The sequence below is a fragment of the Dermacentor albipictus genome, chromosome 1 (assembly GCF_038994185.2).
Source record: "Dermacentor albipictus isolate Rhodes 1998 colony chromosome 1, USDA_Dalb.pri_finalv2, whole genome shotgun sequence".
NCBI lineage: Eukaryota > Metazoa > Arthropoda > Arachnida > Ixodida > Ixodidae > Dermacentor > Dermacentor albipictus.
This window is the reverse complement of record NC_091821.1, coordinates 239092193-239117808: the sequence shown is the minus strand read 5'-3', so window position 1 is coordinate 239117808 and position 25616 is coordinate 239092193. Positions and strand designations below refer to the sequence as shown.

Genomic DNA, 25616 nt, shown 5'->3' with positions numbered 1-25616 from the left:
GCGAGCTCGATGGTGTGGATGGCGGGACGATGCAGCACGTTGACCATCAGCGCTGGCAAGACGGCCAGTAGGCCCACGCGCCACAAGACAACGCCGTGTAGCCCACATCGACGCTCCGTGAGCGCAGCGACACCCACAGTGATGCAGATAGCCTCGGCGAGCTCGATGGTGTGGATGGCGGGACGATGCGACACGTTGACCATCAGCGCTGGCAAGACGGCCAGTAGGCCCACGCGCCTCAAAACAACGCAGTGTGGCCCACATCGACGCTCCGTGAACGCAGCGACACCAACAGTGACGCAGATGGCCTCGGCGAGCTCGATGGTGTGGATGACGGGGCGGTGCAACAGTTTGTCCACCAGCGCTGGGAAGTATGAAAGCAGACCCAAGGGCCTCAAGGCACGGCAGTGCAGCGGTCATGGACACTACGCTACACCCACAGTGACACAGGAGGTCTCGTGAAGCCAGAAACCGTGGATGACGGGGCGCTGAAACTCGACCGCCTTCAGTGCTGGGACGGTTCCAAGCAGGCACCCACGGAACTCAAGGCACAGCCGCGCGGAACTCGGCGACGCTTCGTGAACGCAGCGACGCACGACGTGACGTAGGTGGCCTCGGCGAGCTTGAAAGCGTGAACGACCGTACGACGAAACACGTTGGCCTTCAGAGCCAGCAAAGTTCCCCGCAGGCCCACGAGCTTTAACACACTGCAATGCTGCCCACGACCAAAATCCGTGAACACAGGAACCCCGAGAGTCACGAACCTCTTGACGAGCTCTTAAACGGGAATGCACCTCACCTCCATATGTTGGCCTTAAATTCCGGGAAGCTTTACCACCTGGATCGAATGATTCATGTTCACTTTACGTGTGCGGACGATACTGGGCAAGTCCCGAGGAGCTCCAGCAAAACGTCGGTGTGTTCTTGAACGCCGCCTTGAAGGTATGATTGCGGAGACGCTCTGAAGCTGACGGTGCGGCGGTCAGGTGCTCGACGATCGTTCTTACAAGGATATTCGGTGGTTGCCTCGTCGTTCGAAACTTCCTAGTGCGCCGTACCGCTGAGCTCTTCAACGTGTTGTGCACCCGAACCTTCTTTGTCACGACCTCAGGTGAAACCCTCTCTGGTTATCTGAAGTAGTTCCTTCAGTCTGCCAAAGAATTCATCACGAATGCCTTGCGCTTGCGTGCCTTCTTCTAGCCGGTCTCACCAGAGAAAAAGAACAAGCATCCACAATGGTTAGATGGGGCTACTGAATGAGTTTCCCGTTGCGTTGACGCAATGTTAACGCGCCAAATAACACAGTCACCGGAATGCCAGCGTGGCCCAAACGCTTCACACGCAGCCTGCGCTCTTCGTCGTCTTCTATATTTGGTGGTAAACAAACGCCGAAACCGAAACACAGTGTATATAGCTCCCCAAACGTGATGGTTCAGACCGAATTTTACGCTTTGAACTTAAAATAGACGTCTAGCTTGTATTTTCTTCTTGCGTACGTCGCGACAACTCTAGCTCCGCATAAAACATAATGCGGATGTCGCAATCGACGGGATGTGATATACTAATATGTCACCGAATGTGGGTTGTAACACTTATACCACAGGAAAGCATAGAATAGCCTTGTTTTCCACACCTGACGCACGTACCCCCGTGAGCAAAAGTGTCCGGATCACAGGCTCACAAAAAAGAGAAAAAAAAAACTAAATTTTTTTCGTAATTCATACGCACAAAAATAAGTTGACGAGCGCACTGGAAAGCTCGCAATGCCAAGTTTGGAGTGCAGATTTCAAGTTACCTTAAAAGGCGGAGAAGAAACACGTTATCGCAAGAACAATATTACCGGCAAGTAGAACTCTGTTACTATTTTTGACGCAATGAAAGCGAATTATTGCATGTCGAGGCGACAGATTTCGTAATAATGTACATGTGACGTATAGGCGTGCGCAGAAGCGGGGAGGAGAAGGGGAAGCATAGGAAAGCCGTGGTCGCTTTGGGCTGTTAAGATGATTTGGCCCTCTGAACAAAATCATTGCACATATATATGCATGCGATGTGCCACTTGAAGGAGCATTCTTAATTAATCTGCGATTTTACATGCCATAACCACGATATGATTATGAGTCACGCCGTAGTGGAGACTCCGGATTAATCTTCATCACATGGCGTTCTTTAACGTGGCCCAATTGTACAGTACACGGTTATATTTTTTTTTAATTTGAACCCATAGAAATGAGGCCGTCGCGGCCGGAATTTGATCCCGCGCCCTTGGGCTCAGCAACGCAGCACAACTCTATAGCCGCTTTGCGCCACCACAGCGGATAGCATTTGACTGGGATAGCAATTAGACGGACACTCCAGGCGCATTTCTGCCGTCGCCGTCGCTGTGATGTTCCGCATGAAGTCCAAGGGCGATGAAATTGTCGCCGCGCGCCGTGTGCTGTATGTGCGAGTGAAAGGGTGCGAGGGTGCGCCGTGATTGCGGCTCACTGTCGCGCACGCAAGCGAGGAAAACAGGGAGGAAGCGCGCCGCCTTCCGTCGCACGCAAGGATCCGGCGAGAAGGTAGGGAGTGGGGGGGGGGCGGCCGCGCGGGCCCACCCGGGCCTCTGTATCTTGAAAGCCATCTGCGACAGGGACAGAGTCTGCCGCGCGCTTTGTTTTCGCGGCTTAGTTCGCGTTAATGCGAGGCGCAGCACGACGGTCAATTCGCTCGCTACTGCTGCCGCGCCTCCTCACTCCAGCGCTTTGACAGCGAGTTTCCGCGATCATCGAGTGCGATGTGTTCACGTTTGCCTGTGCGCGCGTGACATCATGCTTGCAAATTTATTTGGTATGCCTATATTTACACGTTTATACGGCCGATAAAACCACTATCCTTACTTCGTGTAGCTAGATGTGCACTATTTGGCCGTCGCAAAGGATGCTTCGCCTCTCGGGTGAAACTGCGACTTTTACAGCGAAACTGTTAGGGCTACTTTCCCCACTATCGTGTCCGCGTGTATATAGAAAAAGATCGCGAAGATAGTGCAATGCCAGGCTGACCCGCGGCGGAGTTGACGCAGGCGTTAAGCACTCCATATACATGAGCCGATCCCAAAGATAGTGCAATGCCGGGCCTACCCGCGGAGCAGGTGAAGCAGGCGTTAAGCACTCCCCCTACGTAGGCCTTTCCTCTCTTCCGCGCGCCTGTTATGTATGCACAAGCTCTGAACCACACCTGACGCGCTGTGCCAGATAGCAGCAGCAGTGGGAAAGTCGAAGGAAGAGGCAAAGAAAGGTTCGATTTAAAAATGATATGGCGGAAGGGATGGCGACACCCGCTTGTGGGCTTCGGCTTTATTTACACTTATAGGGTGACGTAAGCCACCATGTGAGTTCCAAACGAAGTCAGTGGCGAAGCGCACTTGCAGAATTTCACGCATCCCATAAACCGATTTATTCGTATGTCGGCGGGACTTGGAGCTGCTTCGACACGGACACCGTGCTGTAGGTCATATTGAACACGACTATACGTTTTCGCTGGTGAAAAATAACTTCCGAGTTGAACTAGAGAACTGTTTCTTAACCCATGAGTGGGATTTGATTTAAAAGGCATGAGGTGTACGGCCGGCCTCAAGTAAGTCCTTGAAAAAGAAAAGTACACTTGTCGAAACGTTGGCTCCTGCTTTCACCTTGTTCTCGTTTTGCTCATCGTCGTGAATTTCCATCTCCCGCCTTCCTCGTGTTTTCCCAGGATTCCTTACTTTCTAGAGCACTCAGACTCACACCACGGCAGCTTTTTGATGCATGGGGTGCAATGTCAAACAATTTAATGCGCGCGATTTGAGCCCAGATGGAAATGGACCTCTTTTTTTTTTTGTCCTAAACTATCCTCTCTGCAGTCCCCTCTACCTTTCCGTCACTCCCACACCCCCTTACCCTCTGCTGACCGCCGCCTAGATGTATGAGGTATGAGGTCTGTCCGTAGGATTCGAGCGACGCGTTTCAAGAAATTCATCTCACAAAGTTTCAGATACATAACTGCGGTCACACTCAAAATGCTCCTGATGCCCATTAGACACAATACACTGGTCCCTACTCTTCTTCCGTTGCTTGTCGTTTCTTTTTGAATTGTCATCACATCCCCGAAATGCCGTCCTCGGAGCACCCGTTTGCATTTGGGAAGCAAGAAGAAACAACGGAAAGTCGCAGATGGCTAAATTCGGCGAGTATGGAGGATATTCCTGCACAGTGATGGAAATGCCTGCCACATACTCCCGAATTATATTAATAGAGAGTGCGCAGGGACATTATTGTTGTAGCGAATGCAGCGCTTCTCTTCCGACACATTTAGTGGCACACTGCGCACACGATCTTTCGGCCATTTCAGTACCTCCACGCAGAAAGCTGCATTGACGGTATGACCTTAAGGTACATAATTACATACATAAGGGGTGCATAATTATATGGCAGTAAAAAAACGTATAGTGTACTTGACTTAATTTTCCTTTGTTCTTTCGCGCTTTTTCTGGCATTGGTTCATGTTTTTCCACTTCTTGCTCTGCAACTTCAACTGCATGTCCCATTCGTAAATCCAAGTTTCGTCGCCGGTGACGACCCGTTGAGAATTCGCCGCTGTCTTTTGAGTTTTTCCCATCATTGCACCGTTCTTTTCATTGCAACTTTTGCTGAGGAATAGGCGGTTGCGGCACGAATTCGGCGCAGACATTTTTCAATCGCCAAGTTTCAAGTCAAAATGCGGCGAACGGACCGCTTTGCCGAACCAAGTGCCTCTGAAATCATTCAACAATGTGAGCGCAAAACAACACACATCATCAATGTTTTCATTCACAGACGACGTGCACTCGGCATGCAGCCGAGTGCATGCCGATCCTTCATCGTCCTTGGGGTTTTCCCGGCCACCCAAAAGCGCTGGACCCACTTGGAATACTGTCGCTTATCTTCAGGGTACCGTTTCTATAGGCCTTTTTGTTGTCTCGTTTGTTTCCGCTCGTACGGTATATATTTATCGATGCGTACGAAAATAAAATTTTAAGTTGAAAGTAGCGCAGTCTTTGTGTATCTGTTTCTGAATCCTCATTCAGTCGCGCTTACACACTCTATCATGGATTCAACCCAACTAGCCCACCAACGTGCTTTAGCCTTTTTACACATTTCAAGAACTTCTCCACCATTTTTGCCCTATTTCACAAGAAATTTTATAGTCAGCCCTTTCACGGCCGAACCTCTACAAAAGCTAAGATCCTGGCTGCACAGCCTTAATAATTATTAACGCAGAAAGCTTGAATGACTTTTTGAAACTCAAGCGACTTAAGAAAATTATAGGCACGTTCTCTACTACTGTGCACGTAAACTCTAGCTCATTCTGTCTTTCCATTTTCATCCTTTCAATCGTTCATCCTTTTTCTCCACTATATAGGGCAGCCAGCCGGACGTCGCAGTGTGGATAATCTTCCTGCATTTACACTTTCTCTCTCAAATCTGCAGAAGTTTACATGAAAGCGGAGTAACCTTGTGAAAGTTCTGCGCCGACCACCGCGGCTTCTCCGCTGGCCGAAAAAGCAGCCCGTGCGCTCTACGAATGTTCATACAATTTTGAGGATCAATGCCGGGATACATGATTTTGTCCGCTACGCTAAAAGAACTTTAAAACGACTTCGAAGCATGAGCGGAGAATAAATTAAGGGTTGGGCCGGGAAGCGGGAATGTCAGAATATATCCGGGTCGAAAACAAAAGGTGCAGAAAAGTCAAATGATCCTAACTATTATTGCTGCATATATACTCACACGGGCAGGCACGTACCCAGGGCGGGGCCCGGGGGGGCCCGGGCCCCCCCCCCGAAATCAAGTGGCATACATCCCCCCCCCCCACACCACCACTCCTCACACATTCCTAAAGCGCCGCCAGATCAATGTTGAGACTTGGCAGCTATTAATCGGTCAGCATTATGCTGCCTTTTTCACTCCTTTTAGATGGCGGTAGTTATCGGCCTCTCTTGTAATGTGAAGGACAGTTTTCTCATAGATTCCGCACCCGTGCGATTAACTCGAGATGCGTTCAGTTGTCACCATCTATTCAACCGTCACGCGCATAGCTGTTGCTTTTGTTAGTTCAACTTTCTTTGTTTAGGCTGATCCTGGGACCAGGAAAGGGATGCGGCTGTTACTGAGCTAGTCTGTACTCTCGTGGAACGAGTTGCGGCCGGAGAAAACGCCAATTGCGTTTAACTTTTCCCTTTGCTTCATCATTTCCTTGAGTTACGGCTCACCGCGAGGCTGTCAGATGCCCGCAACCATATACACGTGATATGGGTTAGATAAGGTGGGAAATAAAATAATGTGAAAGTGCGTCCATCATGATACCCTGCAATAACCCTTAAAACCATAAGCAAGATGGCTGTTGCCCGTCACCTCGTCTGTTTTTCCCTAATTGTATGACACTTTTCGTGCAAAATTGGCAACTGGAAACAAAAATCGCAAGGAGTTGAGAAATGAAGCGATCTACTTAGGGAGAGAGCAAAGCCAACAACCAAACTGCAAGGAAAAGCGAATAATAAAAAAAGTTAACCGTTGTTTATGACAATATTTATGGATCAGCATCTTTTTATTTAAAAAGGAAGTAGAGAAAACGCTGCCGGAAGTGGAGAACAATTACTTGCTTTGAATGACGCTTCTACAGTTATCGGTCGAACCGCCTCACGTAGCCACTTCTCTGCTAAGCTTATGTGGGTGTTTTCCTAACCTTTCGCGGTGAGCGCAGTACATCTAGAATCGCAGAGTCCTGCGCTCTACGCGGTTGTGTGGGACTGGCGGCCGCACAGCGTTACGCAATTCGCGGAGCTGTCAAAACTGATCAACAAGGCGAAAATAACTGATATTCGAAACTATAACATGAGAAAGACTGAAGAAGCCGTAAAAAATGAACGCAGCCTGAAATCAGTAAAAAAGAAACCTGGCTTGGGACAAACCATGATGTATACACTAAAAGATAATATCATCAGCAATCTCGAAGATATAGTAAAAGCAGCGGAAGAATTCTAAGCTGACCTGTATGCAGTACTCAGAGGAGTCACTATACCTCACTTAGAAACAGTAATGAACAGGATACAGAAACTCTCCTATAACTAGCGATGAGGTCAGAAGGGCCCTGCAAGAAATAAAACTGTTGTGAATCAGCATGCGCCGCTGACACGTATTTGTTTGTTAGATTCACCGGCCATGCCTCTTGTGAATCGGCAGTGGCTGCGGCTGACGTCATAAGATAAGGACTATAAAAGCAACACTAACCTTCAATAAAGCGTCCGTTCTTTGGCAACTGCTTCTCGAGTTACTTCAGTGGCGACGAGGCTGCCCACCACCGGGCCGTGCCTGCTCCATGGCGGCTCACGCCGGACCACCGGGTTTCGACGAAACGGAAGACAGTTGGGATGCCTACCAGGTGCGTCTGCAGTCTTACTTTGAAGCCTATGATATCGTCGACTCGAAGAAACGACGAGCCCTGCTAACGGCAGCCTTAAGCACGGCAACAGTCGGCATAATAACGGTACGGTGCGCGCCGGCGAAGATTCAGGACCTTACCTATGAGAAGCTGCTTGAACTGCTGGCAGAACACTTTGCGCCACAGGGCAACGAAATAGCGGAGTCTTACAAGTTCTTCACCAGATGCCAGCGTCCCGACGAGTCAACGAAGGACTTCATTGTGGAAATTCGGAAGAAGGCCTGCAGTTGCAACTTTGGCGAAGCGCGGGACAGGATGCTACGAGACAGACTTGTTTGTGGTCTACGTGATGCCGGCGTTCGTCGGAAGCTTTTGGCCAGACCTTCGCTGACGCTGAAAGAAGTCGAAGATATAGCGTTAGCAGCAGAGATGGCAGCTCTCAACGTTGATCACATGGAGAGCACACAGGATTATGGCGACGTCCATGCCGTGAGGAGCAAGGTGCAAGGTCAACCGTATTACCACAAGAGTCATCCGAGCACTTCTCGACCAAGCGAAGACGTCGTTTGCCCGTGCTGTGGTAGCACTAAGCACAAGGCAGCAAAGTGCAAGTTTCGCCGGGCGGAGTGTTTTCGCTGCCGACGTAAAGGGCACCTAGCTAAGATGTGTGTATGGAAACAAAGGGTGGCCCTTTGTGAGAAGCATTCTTCAGAGAGCGACGGCAACGAACTTTGTCTAATGAGTTTGTACACTACGTCGGTAAACTTGGTCAAGCCTGTGGTTCGCACCCTCTGCTGGAGCGGAATTCCGCTGACAATGCAAGTGGACACCGGATCGCCTGTCTCCATCATTACGTGGAAAACATACTGCAAGCATCGGAATGCCTGGCCTGCAATCCGCGAGACGTCCTTGAAGTTGTCCTGCTTTCTTGGCAAGCTGCCCGTGAGGGGTCAGCTGAAACTTCCGGTCTCGTACGCGGGAAAGACCCTAGATGCCACTCTAACCGTACTGCAATGCGATGGCCCGAACTTGTGCGGGCGAGATGTCATCAGCGCATTTGAGCGTAGCGGAAGGCCCGTCTTAAGCATTCTCGGCGAGGAAACCTCCGGTGAGCAAAATGTCCCTGACAGTACTTTGGTTAGCGCACTCTTAGAGGAGTTCGGCGATTTGTTTACGCCAGGTCTAGGGCTAATTGATGGCCCCGCAGTCCATTTGCGGTTGCGGGAAAATGCGTTGCCGCGGTTCTGCAAAGCACGTTCTGTGCCGTATGCAATGCGGGAGCAAGTGTCAAATGAAATAGACAGGCTTGTTAAGCATGGCATTCTCTCGCCTGTCGACAGTGCGGAGTGGGCCACACCTTTGGTTCCCGTTATCAAAAAGAATGGTTCCATTCGGTTGTGTGGTGATTTTAAAGTGACCGCAAATGCTGCATGTGTCACGGAGCAGTACCCATTGCCAAAAATAAGGGATATCTTTGCAAACCTAAACGGTGGCGAAGTATTCAGCACCATCGACTTGAAGGATGCTTACAGTCAGCTGCCGCTTGACGAGGAAACGAAGAAGATATTGGTTGTAAACACTCCGAAAGGCCTGTTTTGCTTTAATAGGCTTCCTTTTGGTGTAGCCTCTGCCCCTGCGATTTTTCAGAGACGTATGGATGGCATCCTGCAAGGCATTCCGGGCATTCAAGTATATTTGGACGATGTGGTAGTCGCGGAGAAACGCGGCAACTGTGAGACGCTGCGTGAAGTTTTCAGACGTTTCCGGCAACACGGTGTGAAGCTGAATCCGCAGAAATGCAAGTTCCGACAAGCAGAAGTTGAATTTCTGGGACATCGTATAAATACGAACGGATTGTTACCTAAGATGGACAACATTGCTGCAATAATGGAAATGCCGAAGCCAACCGGTGTTGCGGAACTACGGGCGTTTTTGGGCTTCGTGACCTACTACCACTCATTTCTGGGAAACTTGGCTACTGTTCTAGAGCCACTGCATGAACTGCTAAGAAAGAACACACGCTGGCAGTGGGGAGCGAGACAAGATAACGCGTTCCGAGCAACAAAGCGGCTGCTAGAGGAAGCTAAGTTCTTGGCGCACTACGATCCAAGTAAGCCGCTTATCTTGGAAACCGATGCGTCGTCGTGTGGCGTCGGCGCAGTGCTATATCACAGAGTAAATGGGCAAGATCGACCAATTGGGTTCCGGTCGCGAACGCTTTCAGCTGCTGAGCGTAATTACTCGCAAATTGAAAGAGAGGCATTGGCAGTTGTCTTCGGGGTTACAAAGTTCCGGGAATATCTGCTCGGGAATCATTTCACGCTTGTGACAGATCACAAACCTCTTCTGAGCCTTTTCAGCCCCGACAAGCCCGTTCCCGCCATGGCCGCTGCCCGGATTCAGCGTTGGTCCCTCTTGCTGAGCGCCTACAACTACAAAATCCAGTTCAAGCCAGGAAAGACGTTGATTCCTGCAGACACCCTCAGCCGTTTACCGGTGCGGCAGGAGCATAACAACACTAAGGCGGCAGAAGATGACGCTCGTGAGTACGTTCTTCTGACCGATCACCTCAATACCTGTCCTCTGTCGGCGAGTGACTTGGCTAAAATGACTGTTGACGACAGCGACCTCGCGCAAGTCCGCAATTACATTCAGAATGGCTGGCCACGGTACTTGCAACCGGCTCAGGAGCCGTTGCGCGTGTACATGCACAGGAAAGACGAACTGACGTACAGCCATGGAATTGTGTACTGGGGCCATCGAGCGGTTATTCCAACAAGTGCGCGGCAGTCAATGCTGCGTATGCTGCATGATGCACATCAAGGGATAACGGCTATGAAAAAATTGGCACGTTCTGTTTTCTGGTACCCAGGGCTCGATCGGGACATTGAGAAGCTGGTGAACGCGTGTCCAACATGCATAGAATGGGGCAGCATGCCTCCTGCCCGACAACCCGTGCCTTGGCCGGACACAGAGGAGCCATGGTCTAGGGTCCATGTCGATTTTGCGGGTCCTGTGGAAGGTAACATGTTGTTGATCGTGGTTGATTCCCATACGAAATGGATCGAGGTTACCGCCATGAAGACCGCCAGTTCGGCAAAGACAATTGAAGCACTGCAGACTATGTTCAGCCGGTTCGGTTTGCCGAGGACCCTGGTAACGGACAACGGGCCGCAGTTTACTAGTGAAGAGTTCAGGACATTTATGAAGCGCAATGGCATCGCTCATTTGCGGACAGCTCCCTACAAACCGCAGTCTAATGGCCTGGCGGAAAGAGCAGTACGGACTGTCAAACAGGGGTTAAACAAAAACACACGCGGCAGTTTGCAAGCTCGGCTGGACCACATTCTTTCGCATTATCGGCGCACTCCCTTGACAAATAGGCAAACCCCAGCTTCTATGCTTCTCGGATATCAGCCACGTTCTTTATTGCACAACGTCGTGTCACGACCATTCCCTTCTGCAGGTGCGTGCAACAGTGGCCAACCGCTGAGCAAAGACGTCTGGTTCAAGAACTACGGAGTGGGTGACAAATGGAAACCAGGCTCGTTAGAGTCCACCGAAGGCTCGCGAATGGCAACGGTAAAGACAGCAGATGGGGAGCAACATCGCCGCCACCTCGACCAGCTAAAAACCAGGAGGACCAGCGTGGGAGGAGAAGAGATGGAACCCGAGGCCCCCGTGCAAGCAGCAACGACTAAAGGCAGCCAGAACGCAGCGGCAGACTCAGTCTCAAGGACACGACAGCAGTCACAGTCAGGCTCAAGTAGGCACCGACATTCGAACGCCGTCAGACGGGCGGGCCGAAGCCGAGGTTGCTACCAGCGAGCCGCAAGTGACTGACCGGGCTGAAGTGACACTGCGTAGGTCGAAGCGGAAGCCCCGGCCCCCGGACCGCTTCACTCCTTAAGGGGGGAGAATTGTTGTGAATCAGCATGCGCCGCTGACACGTATTTGTTTGTTAGATTCACCGGCAATGCCTCTTGTGAATCGGCAGTGGCTGCGGCTGACGTCATAAGATAAGGACTATAAAAGCAACACTAACCTTCAATAAAGCGTCCGTTCTTTGGCAACTGCTTCTCGAGTTACTTACAGTTACATGAAGAGCGGGAGGAGAAGGTGGAATAACAGTCGATTTAATCAAAGATGGAGGAGACATAATGCTTGGAAAATTGGCGGCTCTTTATACGAAGTGTCTATCGACTGCAAGAGTCCCAGAAAACTGGAAGAATGCAGACATTATACTAATCCAAAAAAAGGAGACGTTAAGGAATTGAAAACTTATAGAACCATTAGCTTGCTCCAAGTATTATGTAAAAGATTTACCAAAATAAACTCCAATAGAATAAGGGCTGGCTTTGTCAACCAAGGGAACAGGATGGCTTCAGGAAGAGATACCTTACAATGGATCACATCCATATCATCACTCAGGTTATCGCGAAATCCGAAGAGTACAATAAGCCTCTCTACGTGGCTTATATAGATTACGAAAAGGCATTTGATTCAGTAGAGATACCAGCAGTCATAGAGGCACTACGTCAACTAGAAAAGCGCAACATATCGAGATAAGCGCCCCTAATTTGAGCAGTATAGGCTTATCGTTTCCCACGTCCACAACAGAGCATCTGCGTTGTTAACCTTGTTACGATCGGCCGGCGGGGTAGTGAGCTTCTAGCCTCCTCATAGTCCACTGCGACGAATCGCTTCGTGAAGCTGACAATGCCTCCCGCACGGACAGACTACCGGCACCCGCAAGGCGATACACGTTTGGCGCACAGAGTATTGTTAGCTGGTTCACTGTCGCCTTCACGGACCAATGGGAGCAAGAAAACTGCTGGAAACGGGTGTTCTACGGCGTTCCCTCATGGACTCCGGTAACCGCTACGGTCGTTTGACAGACGCCCCAGCTAACTGCGGGGTCATCCTAGGAATCGAGAAGCGCCAGCTTGAGTCAGGCATGACAATCTCCGTCTACGAAGCTTTCCTCCTATCTGTGTGTTCAGTGAAAAAAAAGTGCGAGAGTGACTGTGTCTACCCTTCCCTCAACGGGGGTCCTTCGACGACTTTGGACGCTCCAATTGGACGAAGGGGGGTGGTAGTTTTCCCTGGCCTAGGGATCTAGGGAGGACAGATATAACGTTCACCACTCTTGATGTAGATATTGTAAGTAAGCCCAGCACTCCTAGTTATCGATCAGAACACGTTCCTCCCTTCGACGACGTCCTTAGCGTGGATGAGTCGGACGACGGCATGGGCCAGCTATCCCTTTTGACATGCCCGACCCCAACTCTTACAACCTTTAGTCACTGATGATTCGCATATCAAGACTCATGCTAAATCTCGCAGCCGCGCTCCTTAGACTTTATCGGATATAGGAGATATGCGAAATTCAATAAGCAGGCTTTCCCATTGACCTATTTTGACCTTGCCACGATCGCGGACCTCGCGCTAAAATCGTAAGTAAGGTGTCAACATGCGGGCTGCTGACACCCTTCCTGCTGTCTTCCCTCCCTCCCATCGTCCAAGCTGTGAAAAAAGGTCTTAGGTTTAACCATAGAGGCTATGGTTTAACAGTGCCACTAGATGGAACGCGGGCTTCTTGCTCATGACAAGTTAGCTGTGTGGGACAGCCTGTTTACAAAAGTTCGCAAGTCCTTTATTATCGGGTATAATAATAATAATAATTATTATTATTATTATTATTATTATTATTTGTTACTTTCTGTATGCGTTAAGAACGCGCGAACAGCATCGCTTTGTATTCGGACTCTCCAGAACAACGAGCTTGCATACATTTCAGATTCGTTCTTCAATATCATTAATGGAGAGAGCTCCGCTAGATATGAGGTCACTAGCGGAGTCCCTCAAGGATCCGTTCTTGGCGCTCTTCTTTTTATTTCATCAGAAATTCAACACTCCATCTAAACTCTGACGATTTAAAGCTATTTAATACTGTCGGCAGTGTTCATGACTGCAGTGATTTCTAAAAATAATTTTTTTCCCTCTCAGAGTGGTGCTACTCCACTGCAACCATACGCTACTCTTAAATGCTTTCAAAATTATGGTATTAAGTTATGCGCGGGAAACACGAAAACACACCCATGTGCTAATTTTGTACACCCTACGTGATGCTCCATCACCCAGAGTCTTTGAAATGAAGAATCTTGGTTCGTACTTCGACGAAACGCTATGCTTTTCCTCACACGTTAGAGATGTGAAACAACGGTGCCCTTCGCGCTCTTGGCATTGCTTGTCGAATATCACATGACTCCCACTCCCATGCTGCCTTTTTGAAATTGTATTATACTGTGTGCCTTCCACTACCAGAGTATGCCTCTGTAGTTTGGGGCGGTGTGCGCAAATCTAATCCGACCTCCTTGAACGCGTCTTGAATAAATTCATTGCTATTGTCAATCACCGCTAACGTATTCTGCCTGCATCGACATATTTCAGAGTTCATTCCCTGTTTTCCCTGATTCCCTGATTTTTGAATCAGAAAGAAATGGCTTTTCGAGCAAATAAAGGCGGACAGAGTCGCTTTGAAGGAAACAAGACTGCTTACAAAAAAGGGAAGCCCCTCTTGAAGTAAAACTATAGCTGCGCCCCAAAAGAGGGCGTTAGTGGCGATTGTGTAACCACATCGGATATTCCTTCATGGTTATATTGCGCTTACTTTTACACTGACGATATTAAGTGAAGGACAGGACGTGGACGTCCTGTAGTGCGGACGTAATATGGACGTCCTGTCCACGCTACGTACGTCCACTTCCTGTCCTTCACTTAATATCGTCAGTGTAAAACTAAGCGCAATATAACCATGAACGTTCCCCAACTAGCCCCCTTCAATGCTTTACATCCGATATTGCCCCAAATAGCAAAAGTGAAAACGTGTGCACTATGTCGTTTGGTATGTTATTAAGTGTAAATAAGCGCTGTACTCTGGCTTCTAAACCTCTGTAGGATTGCACTTCTGTACTGCACAACAATCAGGTCAGTATGGAACTTCAAAATGATCGGATATGCAAATATTTCCAAAATTGAAAAAAAAAATAAAAGAAAGAAAAATAACCTACCGCTATTTACGATTCACAATGCAAACATTTATGACAAAATTATACTTGGAATAACAAGACAAATTCTAGGTTTGCTGGCCCGTCGGGAAGCAGGAGACTTTGTCCTGTGCCCTTTCTACACGTGTGCGGCAGTGCTCGCGCTTTTATTCAATTACCAATACTGACTATGTTGAACACTTCTGCGCGAAATTTTGTCTAGAGAAAGAGAGAGCTTTGTCTCGCCTTCGGCGAGCAAAGCCTGCCTCCTTTCAACATCACTAAAGCTCTTGGTCTTTACCCCATAGTTGATGAGGAGCTCAGCAGTCACCAACATCAACATCGTAGTTTTTATTTGCTGCTGGAGGAAGTAGATGGTGGAAGACTATGGTAACGCTTGTGATAGTAAGATGCCTCTAAAGTGCTCGACCTCAGGAGATTAGTTTCGTTTTACAAAGTAGCATAAAATGTCTTTCGACGGAGCTTTAGAGCACATTAGCAGAAATGTACGATTTAGCAGGATTAGCCTTTTGGAGCAGTCTGGACCAATTGGAGCAGCAATCACAACACAGTTATTTGTCTCTCTCTCTCACATTTTTTTGTCCAGCACATTTGTTTTCTCTGTACATTTTGTCTAGCGTATTACTTTTTAAATGCATCAGTACGAAGGCTCCGCAGCTGTTCCAGAGCGCTACATTAAACAATTGATTAATTGATTGATTGATAGATGGATTGATTGATCGATCGATTGATGTAATTATTATCTACATAGTGAACACGGCACTTTTTATTTAGCGGAATTTAGCGGCACTTTTGACAAGCGATGACTTGGGCTACTATCTTACACGCGTTCGAAAAGCCGGCCGCGATATCGACGCGGCATAGGACAATCGCGTGCGGCGAAATCACACGTCCGCTTTGGAACGCGTACAAGACAGCGGCTTTGTGCTGTGCATGCAAGCTTGGACGCTGTTTCGACATAATATAAAGCGAGCGCCAAAGCTGGCTTCCCCGCAACAAAACTCTGGGTGCAGAGAAGCCAGCATCAGTACTTTTATACATTTTGCGGGTGTGCTCTTTTTTGTGCGTGTAAGTGCGCACGCGGCTGTGTTTGGCTGAATGCTCTAGCACTTTTGAGCACTTTAGATACCGCCGCATTATCACAAAAACTGGTGGCGCCACAAAATCCTTCGATGAGGGAAAACGCAGCCGGCGTAACGCATATTATTGAACTACCCTATATTATCGTAAAGTATGGCTGATACGCTAACGCCGGCAGGGCAAAAGCTTCGGTCGTACATATTCGGAAATATCTAGACATTTTCACGTACAGCGTTTTTGTCTTGCAATATTAAGATAAGCCCACATGCGAAATTCTCGTTGCGTTCCACATACATGGAGGCACAAAGGGGCGTAAGCGATTAATCTCGGGCTCATCGAAAGTATCCCGAAAGCCCTCATTTATGGGCGAGAAACGTCAAACGCAAAGTAGATGGTTAGCAAAGGCCTCACAAGGAAGTGCTCCGGAAGGGTGCACCTCGAAATCATCTTGGCCTTCGGCAGTCCGTTCTATCGCACGGCAGCGCGGAACTCGCAGATTTTTTTCCGCCACTGCACACAAACACGAGTCGCTCAGCATATATACGAAAATTTTATACCACATTTTAAGTTCAATCTGCGGCAAGTTATAATGACCAGTTAATTTTGTTTTATATCAAGGATTGTGTACAATCGCCAGAAATTTTACTGGCTCAAAAGTTCAATAGCCTGCATTGAGCAGACTCCGCCTACATTTACGAATATAGGAGAAACATTTTTCCAGGTGTCTTTGTAACACAGATCACTACCGTTGCAGCGTCTAGTGCGAGACGACCATGCAGTGTGCGAGAAGCCGTCTGCTACATACTACAACACAACCTCGCGGACATGGACAATATTTCATGACTCCATGCACGCATTGTAACTGTTAGGCAATTATACGAAGCAAGGAACAGCGTACAGTCCTTTGGCTTATAACATCATGATTCATGCTTACCGGCACACAGTGACAAATAGCCTGTAATAATTAACTTTCCCGATATAAGATCAATGCCTTGCTTTCTAATCCCACCAAGACGCCTCTATGGCACGACAATGGCATTGCCCCGACCATCAGAAAGAACACCTACATAGGCTTGACGCTCGAATGCGCTTGCGGCTTGTACTTCGGCTGCGGCAAGGCCAAGAAACACTACTTTATCGATTACGGCTCGGTGTTGCGTACACACGCCGATACCTGTACACGATTGGACGAGAACGAAACCCTGACTGCTGCGTCTGTCACACTGCAGAGATAATTACCACCACATACATGTGTGTGGCGCCAACGTGCGGCTGAAAGAAGGACACTTATTAAGTTTACAGTGGACCACCAGGACTCCTGCCCAACTTCAGAGAAAATTTTAGGCGCATGGCCCGGGGAACGGCTGACAATACCAAATGAGCCATTTAAAAGGATGTGTGATGGGAAGAATGCGCGGAATGGGTTTACGCGAGAACCTTTTTGTCGACATGGGCACTCATGCACGCAGGTACTAGTGCGTCTGAAGAGAATAAAAAGAGACAGGCTTGCAAGGCCGCATAGTAGCACAGAAATTTAGGAAGGGGGGGGGGGGGGCATTTGTGGGGTGTGCCACCCCTGGCTACGCTACTGTTCGGGACACACATGTCAGATGCTACCAGTTTCCTTCATACTTGAGAGCTAACAACGGTCAAATATACATCGAATCTCGATTAAAATCGGGTAAGTTGGCAATGCCCTCTTTTCTAGCTGTTGCGGCATGTAACATTAAATTACATTGTGCGTACCGTAGCCTTTGAAAGGGCAGATTCATCAGGAACCTTGTGCGAAAAATGTATTTTCTCGCCTTGTAAACACTGAATTGTTATCTAAAGCATTAAAATATTAGCCTACTGAGTTTTGGGGAACAACTTATGACTGACAGATGAGACCTGCTTCCGTATGCCAGAAGTTCGACCACGTTATATGATTTAAAAAAAAGAAAAAAAGAAAAGGAACGTCACGTAGAGAAGCATAGAGTAAAATCAACACATACTTCCGTCGGCTGTGCTTCTCTGCTTATCGTGAACTACAGCTCAGCCTGAAGAGCAAGCTTCCTTACCATAACAAGTTTTGATGGAAATAAAGGCGGTTCAGCAGACGACCCAGCGAAGACTCAAAAAGGGACAGAATTGTGAGCGCCCCGTAGAAAGCGAGCAAAGCAGCACACTGAAAAACCTAGCGTCGGCCAACAAGAAAACGCGACAACACAGGAGTACGCGGTGATTCGCGATTCATGTCCCACTACGAGCGCAGGACGTTATTAACACGCAACAAAGTAAAGTTATAACAGACACATAAACATGTGGCCGCGATCCATCTATACGCAAGCTGATCAAGCGCCATTGATGCGAGTGTATTTACATGAGCACCGGCAGTTAAGTGCGCACAGTTTTACTGCGCGGCAGGCCTACAAACCGAACACCAAGGTGGGAACACGTGGGAAATCATCTTAGTTACCATGACACATTCTTGCAGAACACTCATGAGAACACTCCCATACGGAGATTAGGGTGCGAGCACTCCGCATCTGCAGGTACACACACCGCTACGACGAAAGGACTTCAAGGGGCACAGCACACGAAGACTTGGCTCAGCAGAAGCGCGCACTGATGCAGCCACATTTGTTTATCAACAACCGCACCTCCGAAGCACAATTTCTGGTCACAGCTGGTAGAACATACTAACTCAGTCCGCGCGGCAGGGGAACACTCCATGTGCATGAAGACTCGGCTGGGGCTTTCTGGACTAGGGCCTTGGACACGCTTTCTCACGAATGCGCCAGATGGTGCCACCGTCGCGCACAACAACACAAATGTTGCAACAGTTGCAACAACGTGTAGGGTAACAGACACTGACTGACACGTGATATTCGTCACCTCGCGAACGATACTGTACGTCTAACAAATTTGGCAGGCAAAATCATCAAATTCTTAACCCCGCGTACATACTCGCAGGAACCCAGCCAGAAGACGCATGTGCCTTCGCATCATGCCGAGAACAAGTGATCTACGATCACAATAGGCTCGTAATTGGTGATATCACTCTCTCGTAATCGGTGATATGTTGGCATGCAAACAATTTGCATATCAATGGTTGAAGCGTGCTCAACGATTGCTATTCGGAGGTGTTTTCAACTGACGAAACAACTGCGGAGCCAACACAGTGACGCGAACACTGCTGGTAAATGGGTGTAGGAATGACTTTCTAAAAATAAATTCGACATCAAAAAGTCGCTATACGCAGCAGACGAAAAGTATTACAATCAGTTTTTTTCGAGTACCACTGGCATATTAAAAAAAAATTGCGTGCGATTAAACGTCACAGCAAACCACAAAACAGTCATTGCGCACCAAACCAGAGATTTTCAGCACAGCTGAGAGGCGCCTCTGGCATAAAAGCTCACGATACCAGTTTACCCGCTCTTTAATTTCGAAGGAGGGAAGGAAATCAACTTTATTCGAGGTCCTGCAGGCCACGAGAGCTTTGCGAATCAAGCGGCTAATTACGAAATCATTCGTGCAGCCCTCATTGCATTCATGAAGCAACGTCGATCGCCTAACGTGTGCCCCACGTAAAGTAACGTGTAACCCGAGCGTTTGCAAGTGCTTTAAAACATTTTGAAAACGGCCGTCAGTACCTAAAAACACTCGGCACACAGATTCAGTACCTAGGGCGAACAGCTGACGCCCTCGTTGACATGCAGAAAGCTTCTGCGGCTTCAGAGAACCGCCCTGTGCACAAACGCTTATCTTGGCTCCGCTCTCTTTTTCTAAATGGGAACCGAACAATACAAAAGCGGACCCGCACGAAACCTATCCAACCGTCAAGCGATACTTTCTTCCAAGTTACAAATTGTTCAGCGCCGCTGCAGGGCCTCCGAAACTTGAGTTCCGAAAAGAAGAACGCGCGCCTAGCGGCGATAAGCAACCCAAATTTTTCTGCATTCATCGTCTTTTGTGATATCAAAAAAGTTATTCGAACTTGAAATAAAATTGAAATAAAATGTAATTGTTACAAAAACTGGCAACAGAGACGTCACACTTACAGGGATATGTCACAGTTGCCAAATTTTTGAAGCCTCTGTAAGTGGCCATATTTCTGAATACAACTTGATTTAATTGTTTCGCATGCACCCTCTTTTCTGATATTATTAAAGTTATTTACACTTAAAATAAATTGATATAAAATGTAATTGTGATAGTGAATTGTAAAACACACGCCAAACCACAGGAATCTGCCATAGTTGCCATAATTTTGAAGTTTTTGTAGGTGGCCAGATTTTTGAAGATACAATTTGATTCGACTTAGCAATTACTTTGTTGTAAAGCCACGTCAGTATTACTTAAATATATTTATCAATTTTAACATAATAAGCAGAGCTCACATTAGTTTACAAAAACACCATACGCACAATGTTTCCAGTATTTTGCATGACGTTAATGGACAGTGTGGCCAGACTTTTCTGTAAAACGTTGCAGATTAATTGGTTAAGTTGGGGATTTCCTTTGTTAGTATATTTGTTGCATAACAGCCCGTATAAATATTCTGTAACTAACCACTCACATACAATTCAAAACATATCTTACGACAGACCAACGGCAACAAGTCATGTGATCTAACGTCTACGCGGGTGTTTTGAAAGAAGCAACTGCGCAAAAGAGCGAGAACTCGCTCCATCCGAGCTACGAAGCGTCGGAACAACAACGTCATCTCTGTAATGAACAAACATTACTAAATGACATATATAGCCGTAAAGTTGCGATGTGTTCTGGCTATGATGTATTCCATCAGAGTGGTCGCACAGCAATGCGAGGCAGTTTTGTGCGGGACAACTGTGTTATGACACGTTACAGACCGGCAGGGAATTATCTGCTTGAAGCCGACGAAGGAAGAAGGCCTGATGCAGTCGTCTAATCTTATACAAAAAAAAGAAAGCAAACTAACGTGTGAAAAAAAAAGTTATATGTGAGCTCCAGGAAGAGCTAGTTGCGTCTTGTTTACGCATCCTGCAATTTTTCATGTTCAATTTGTGCCCATATTTTTTCTTTCCCATTCAGCCGTGAAATGTGCTCATACCTTGTATTTTCTTTCTAATGAATCCCCGAAACGTTATTAGGATTGGGCGAATATTCGAAGTTTCGCGTGTGTGTGTGTGTGTGTGTGTGCGTGTGCGTGTGCGTGTGCGTGTGTGTGTGTGTGTGTGTGTGTGTGTGTGTGTGTGTGTGTGGCGGGATGGGGCCGCTATACTGGCAGATCCAGGCAAAGCTGGATCTGCCAGTATAGCGGCCCCATGCTCCCCCTACTACGACACTCGATACCTACAGCTACCGCGCAAGATAGTATATCTTATGATGATGGCTATTGGTTGTTTTTTGGCGCAAATGCCTGTATACTTTGTGACATGTTCATTTCCTCGGCCTTCATCGAATCTTAAGACAGCGTATGAGTGTGAAGTGTGAAGTTGTAACGCTGAAGCTGTTCGTAAGAGCAAATTTGTGCCAGAAAGACGTGATGTTTGAGATATACATGGTGTCCCAGCTAACTTTAGCCAGAGTTTAAAAATATGCGAACCCAATGTAGCTAGACAGAACCAAGGTAATGTTGTTTGACCTCGCTTAGAGATACTAAATTATTTGTTTTTCATGCCACCTAATTAGATAATCTGCCTTAATTAATTAATTAACTTCTCAAATATAATGAGATGAAAAGCGGTGATGAGAAAATTGTAGAGCGCCACGAAAAACTCCCGATACAGCTTTCTGTTGCTCAATTACGCGCTACATAAAAGTGTTTTTCCGAGCGTAAAAGAAGCCCACAAATGCACGCAAAATTACCGCGCGACTGGCATTTATATAATGTACGTCGATTACCCGACCAGCAAGTACATCATCTGGAAAAACGAGAGAGAGAGAGAGAGACAAAGCGGAGGAAAGACAGGGACGTTAGCCAGTGTAAGTACCGGCTGGCTACCCTGTGCTGGGGAAAAGGGTAAAGGGAATAAAAGGAGAAAGAAAACAGCTCCAAAAACGGGGCCAAATAAAAACAAGACAGCGCACTATTGTGTGTCTTCTTGTTTGCAGCCCAGACTTGCTGCAGCCCCGATAACAGTGAAGATCACCCTTGTTTTCCAGCCAGATCTAGTGATACGGCCACGACTACGTACGGAAGAGGACGCGTACTATTTTGCAAGTCGTCTATCACTTAATCGCGCTTTCGGCGCTTTGGGCATGCTATGTTATTGTGATAGGAATTAGATGGACACTCCGGACGCGTTTCTGCTGTCGCCGTCATATGTTTCAAGTCCAAGGTTGATAACACCGTCGCCGCGCTCCCTACGCTGTACGCGGGAGAGAAATCATGCAAGGGGAGCCGACGATCGTGGCTCAATCCAACACCACCTAGATAGCACAAGGCCTGTGCACTTCTATCCATGACGTCATGCTACCTGGCCCGACTGCCATAGAACCTAATGGGGATGCTTCCGAGTAAGCAACAGTGACTTTGACGTCGCCGCTTTTGTCACGCCAGCCTTGGCAATGGAAATTTCGGGCCAAGTAGCATGAAGTCATGGAGCGCAGTGAGCAGGCTTTGTGCTATAGGTGGTGTTGCTCAATCTCGTCCGCGCGACAGGGAGGAAAGCGGGGAGGATGCACGCCATCTTGCGTCGCGCGCAAGGCACCTAATGTTCGGAGGCACCGGGGGAGGGGGAAGGGCGCGGAGGGCGGCGTTCTACTACGGCTACAACTGCGCATGTGGCAGCTGCGCGCGGTCAAGCTGCCGTATGTTGAGATCGATCTGCGTCGGCGGCTGGTAGCTTTGTGTGCGCTGTGTGTTCTTGGCCCTCAGTTTGCGTTGAAGCCATAGGCATATCTAACGTGGGGTGGGGGCGGCAAGGGGGCCTTGCCTCCCCACCCCCCGCCGTCAAAAGTGGGGGGAGGCAAAGTATATAATTTACCGCCCCCCTCCACACACACACGTTTGAAAGCAGGCACTTTCGCTGTAAAGTCCAACAAAACTATAGCTGAAGCTAAATTTTCTTATTAGTGTGGCGGCATAAGTAACGCTTTTGTTTACTACGCATCCCGTGCGAGGATAGTCTTTTGTGCTTTTTCGGCACGCCCCGTAGCAGATGACGCGCGGGATTCGCCATACAAGCTCGCGTGGCGGTGCATGCCTGGTGCAGGGCAGCTCCCGCCCTAACAAATGTCAGCTTGCGCAACTTGCACCATTCCCAGTTTTTTGGGACTGCTATATCCGTATTCGAAAACACAATCGGCTTGCTACATTTAACGGGCGGACGAGGGTAGGGGTCCGGACAAAGTATTATAAAGGCCGATCCACACGTCGGACCAAATTGCTCTTTTGGACCGCGGTCCACGCATCACGTGATAGGACGCCACCAGTTCGTGCGTACCGCCGTTGGCCCGCGCAAGACCGCGGCCCTCTGAGTCCAACAAATCGCCGAGGCTTTTCCCGCTTCCGTTTTGGCGGCGGACCGCACGCAAACTGCGCTATTTTGGCTTAGCCTACGAATGTTGTCCGGCAACAGAGTGTCTTCAGCCAAATACAATCTAGCTTTCGGCTCAGCAAAAGTGAGTCAAGCCAGTTTCATGTCCGCCGTTCCGCCTACACGTGCGTGCAGCAGATATATTTTTTAAACACCGTGTCCTCTTGGAGTGACGAGGAGGTTTTTTTCATTTTGTATACCTTGTTGAGCAGTTCCCAACTTTGTGGAACTCGAGCCGGAATGATAGCAATGATAACACTCTGGCCGAGAGAGTAGCTGGTTGGTCTGCTCTGTCGTCTGCTATGGCGGTCCGCCGTGTGGATGTGCTCTGCGCCGGCCTGGACCGCGCCGGGCCGTGACGTCGAAACACGTGACCGAGCGGCCCGCGGACTTGGTCCGTCGTGTGGATCGGCCTTAGCTGCGTCCAACGAGTGGGGTGCTTTACGGCCTGAAATCGTTGAATTATCATCTGCTGGAACTACTTTATCTCTGTCTGGAGATAGCCTACATAGCGTTGCTTTTCACCTTCACAAATCTAATCAAACGTCTTACCGGTACAACTGTCGAATTTTATTGGGTAATCCCGACTTATTGAAAATGACCTCGGTCGAACGTGCAGAGCCATTTCAATACCAAAAGAATACTAACTTGAGCGTTTTCTAAAGGCATGCGTCACTTCTGACTTTGATGATTTCAATTTCAGGCCGTTTATATAAAAATAAGAGCTACACTATCACTTGTTTCCTCGCAGGAGAAAAAATAGCGGATATTTCGCATGTTGAAAAAATGAGGGCCACTTTTTGGTGACGCGTACCGAAAACTTGAACTGTGTAGGTTGAGTGTGTGCTCTGAAAATTAACTGAATAGTCACTTTCTCCCAATTTCTAGGCGCCGGACACACATTCGTGCGACTACGCGCGCGCTCGTCGTGTTCTTTCACAGTTGGCTCCGATGCCACTTATCATGCCAAAAAAAGAAAGGCAAAGTTAGTTAAGATAGAGTTAATTCAGGCACTCGAACCCACGCCCTTAGGTGGCAGTCGAACCCTCGAGCTTATGTGGAAGTCAAACCCATGATCTTTGGTGTTAATTAGGGTGAAGTTAATTATTTCACAGTTAACTAAGGTATCGTCATTTAACGCACTCGGACCCACAACCTTTGGTGGGAGAAAACAAGTAAGAAGTGACAACGCATTCGAATGAGAATGTCAAGTAATTTATTGAATATGTCCTGAGTGCGCAGACTTTCGCCTTCACCCTCTTTGGCATGTACTAAACTGACAATTTTTTGTGCGTTATACACGGAATTTAGTTATTTCCCCCCGGTATCATCGGTAAGACATGCGGGCATGGTGTTTATATTTATTCGAAGTACGAAACAATGTTCTGAGTGACCAGCGATATGTGTTTATACAGCGCAGGTTCGTTACAGCCTTAGTAGAAAGTTACTCATTGAAGCGTTCCAGGCCGTCGTACTGCCGCTAATCGAAATGTTTCCAAGGCTTATAGAACAACACGAGAGACTACTGCAATACCGTGGAAATGGAATTTTAATCGCAATGCGTGGCGAAACTTTCACTTTCCTGCTTTATATGCAAGTGTTGCAGGTAATTACTAAACCCCTGCTTTTCCACGTGTTTTCATGCACCATACGATATCCGTAGTTTGTTTTTCCCTGTGTCCTCGGTGAGTTAAACAAGTCATCGTGTTTATATTTGGGGAATGTTAGGGGCATGGTATGACCAATGTCTAGGCAATGTTCCAGGTGGGTGGGTTAAATGCGCATATTTTCCAGTAGAATACGTATGCAAGTGGTCCAGCATTGTTAGACTGTTTTACGAGCGGTGTAAAACTTAGCCGGTTGCGCCGGTAAACTAACACTACAACTGAGAGAAAATTTTGCGAACATAAGGAGAACAATGAGCCAAGTTTATGTACGATGGTAAATGCGTGTTCATCAAATACAGCTTTAAAAAATTGTGAGCAAGTTCTCGAAAGTATCCCGCTGCTGCTATTAGCTACATTTCCCAATGTCCCAAGAGAACTCTACGTTTCTGTTATGTTATACGTTGAAGAACAGGCAGCATTTTAGGTGGAATATGTCGTGTAGTTTTAACGTTTCTGGCTTATTTAGAAGCGTTACGAATAATTATTGAGCCATCTTTTTACTTTTTCATGCGTGATAGTTTCGCCTGGTACCCTTACTGAAAAAAATAGGCAGATCCGTTTTGTTTGGTGACTGTAAGGAAAAGGTAATGGGTGGGGTGTAGGAGAAGTTCAAAACAGACGCGTAATTGAGGCTTTCGCAATGAATTACGTATGCAAGCACTCTACAGTGTTTGAGGATGTCTAACGAGTGGGGAAGAATTAAGCCCGCTGCCGTAGCAGAACTATGAAAGCCACCAAGGCCAAATTTATCGAAAACTGGTGGTACTCTATGGGAACTTTCTGTGCGAAGTTAAATGCGGTTGGATCAAACACAGTTTTTGCAAAACCATTTTTATCCAAGTGTTAAAGCATGT

General features: G+C 47.8%; 2 protein-coding genes across 3 annotated transcripts in view; one reads left to right on the top strand and one right to left on the bottom strand.

The window, feature by feature from the left end:
- The window catches only part of LOC135901568 (uncharacterized), a 1085637-nt gene that overhangs the window by 992209 nt on the left and 67812 nt on the right, over nucleotides 1-25616 (bottom strand). The window lies entirely within an intron of this gene.
- On the top strand, nucleotides 7152-11510 carry LOC139054303 (uncharacterized). Of its 2 annotated transcripts, none has more exons than XM_070531099.1 (2): nucleotides 7152-9979; nucleotides 10904-11510. In XM_070531099.1, the coding sequence occupies exons 1-2, from the start codon at nucleotides 7375-7377 to the stop codon at nucleotides 11278-11280; spliced, it is 2982 nt and encodes a 993-aa protein (XP_070387200.1). In that variant the 5' UTR covers nucleotides 7152-7374; the 3' UTR covers nucleotides 11281-11510. The 2 variants fall into 2 exon arrangements, with proteins under 2 accessions (XP_070387200.1, XP_070387201.1); XM_070531100.1 differs by having other exon boundaries at nucleotides 7156-8545.

Excerpts from the sequence above, each read along its gene's own strand:
- LOC139054303 (XM_070531099.1), top strand. The coding sequence starts at position 7,375 with ATGGCGGCTCACGCCGGACCACCGGGTTTCGACGAAACGGAAGACAGT. Across the intron at positions 9,980-10,903 it reads GGCGGCAGAAGATGACGCTC|GTGCGTGCAACAGTGGCCAA; the intron begins GTGAGTACGTTC and ends TCCCTTCTGCAG.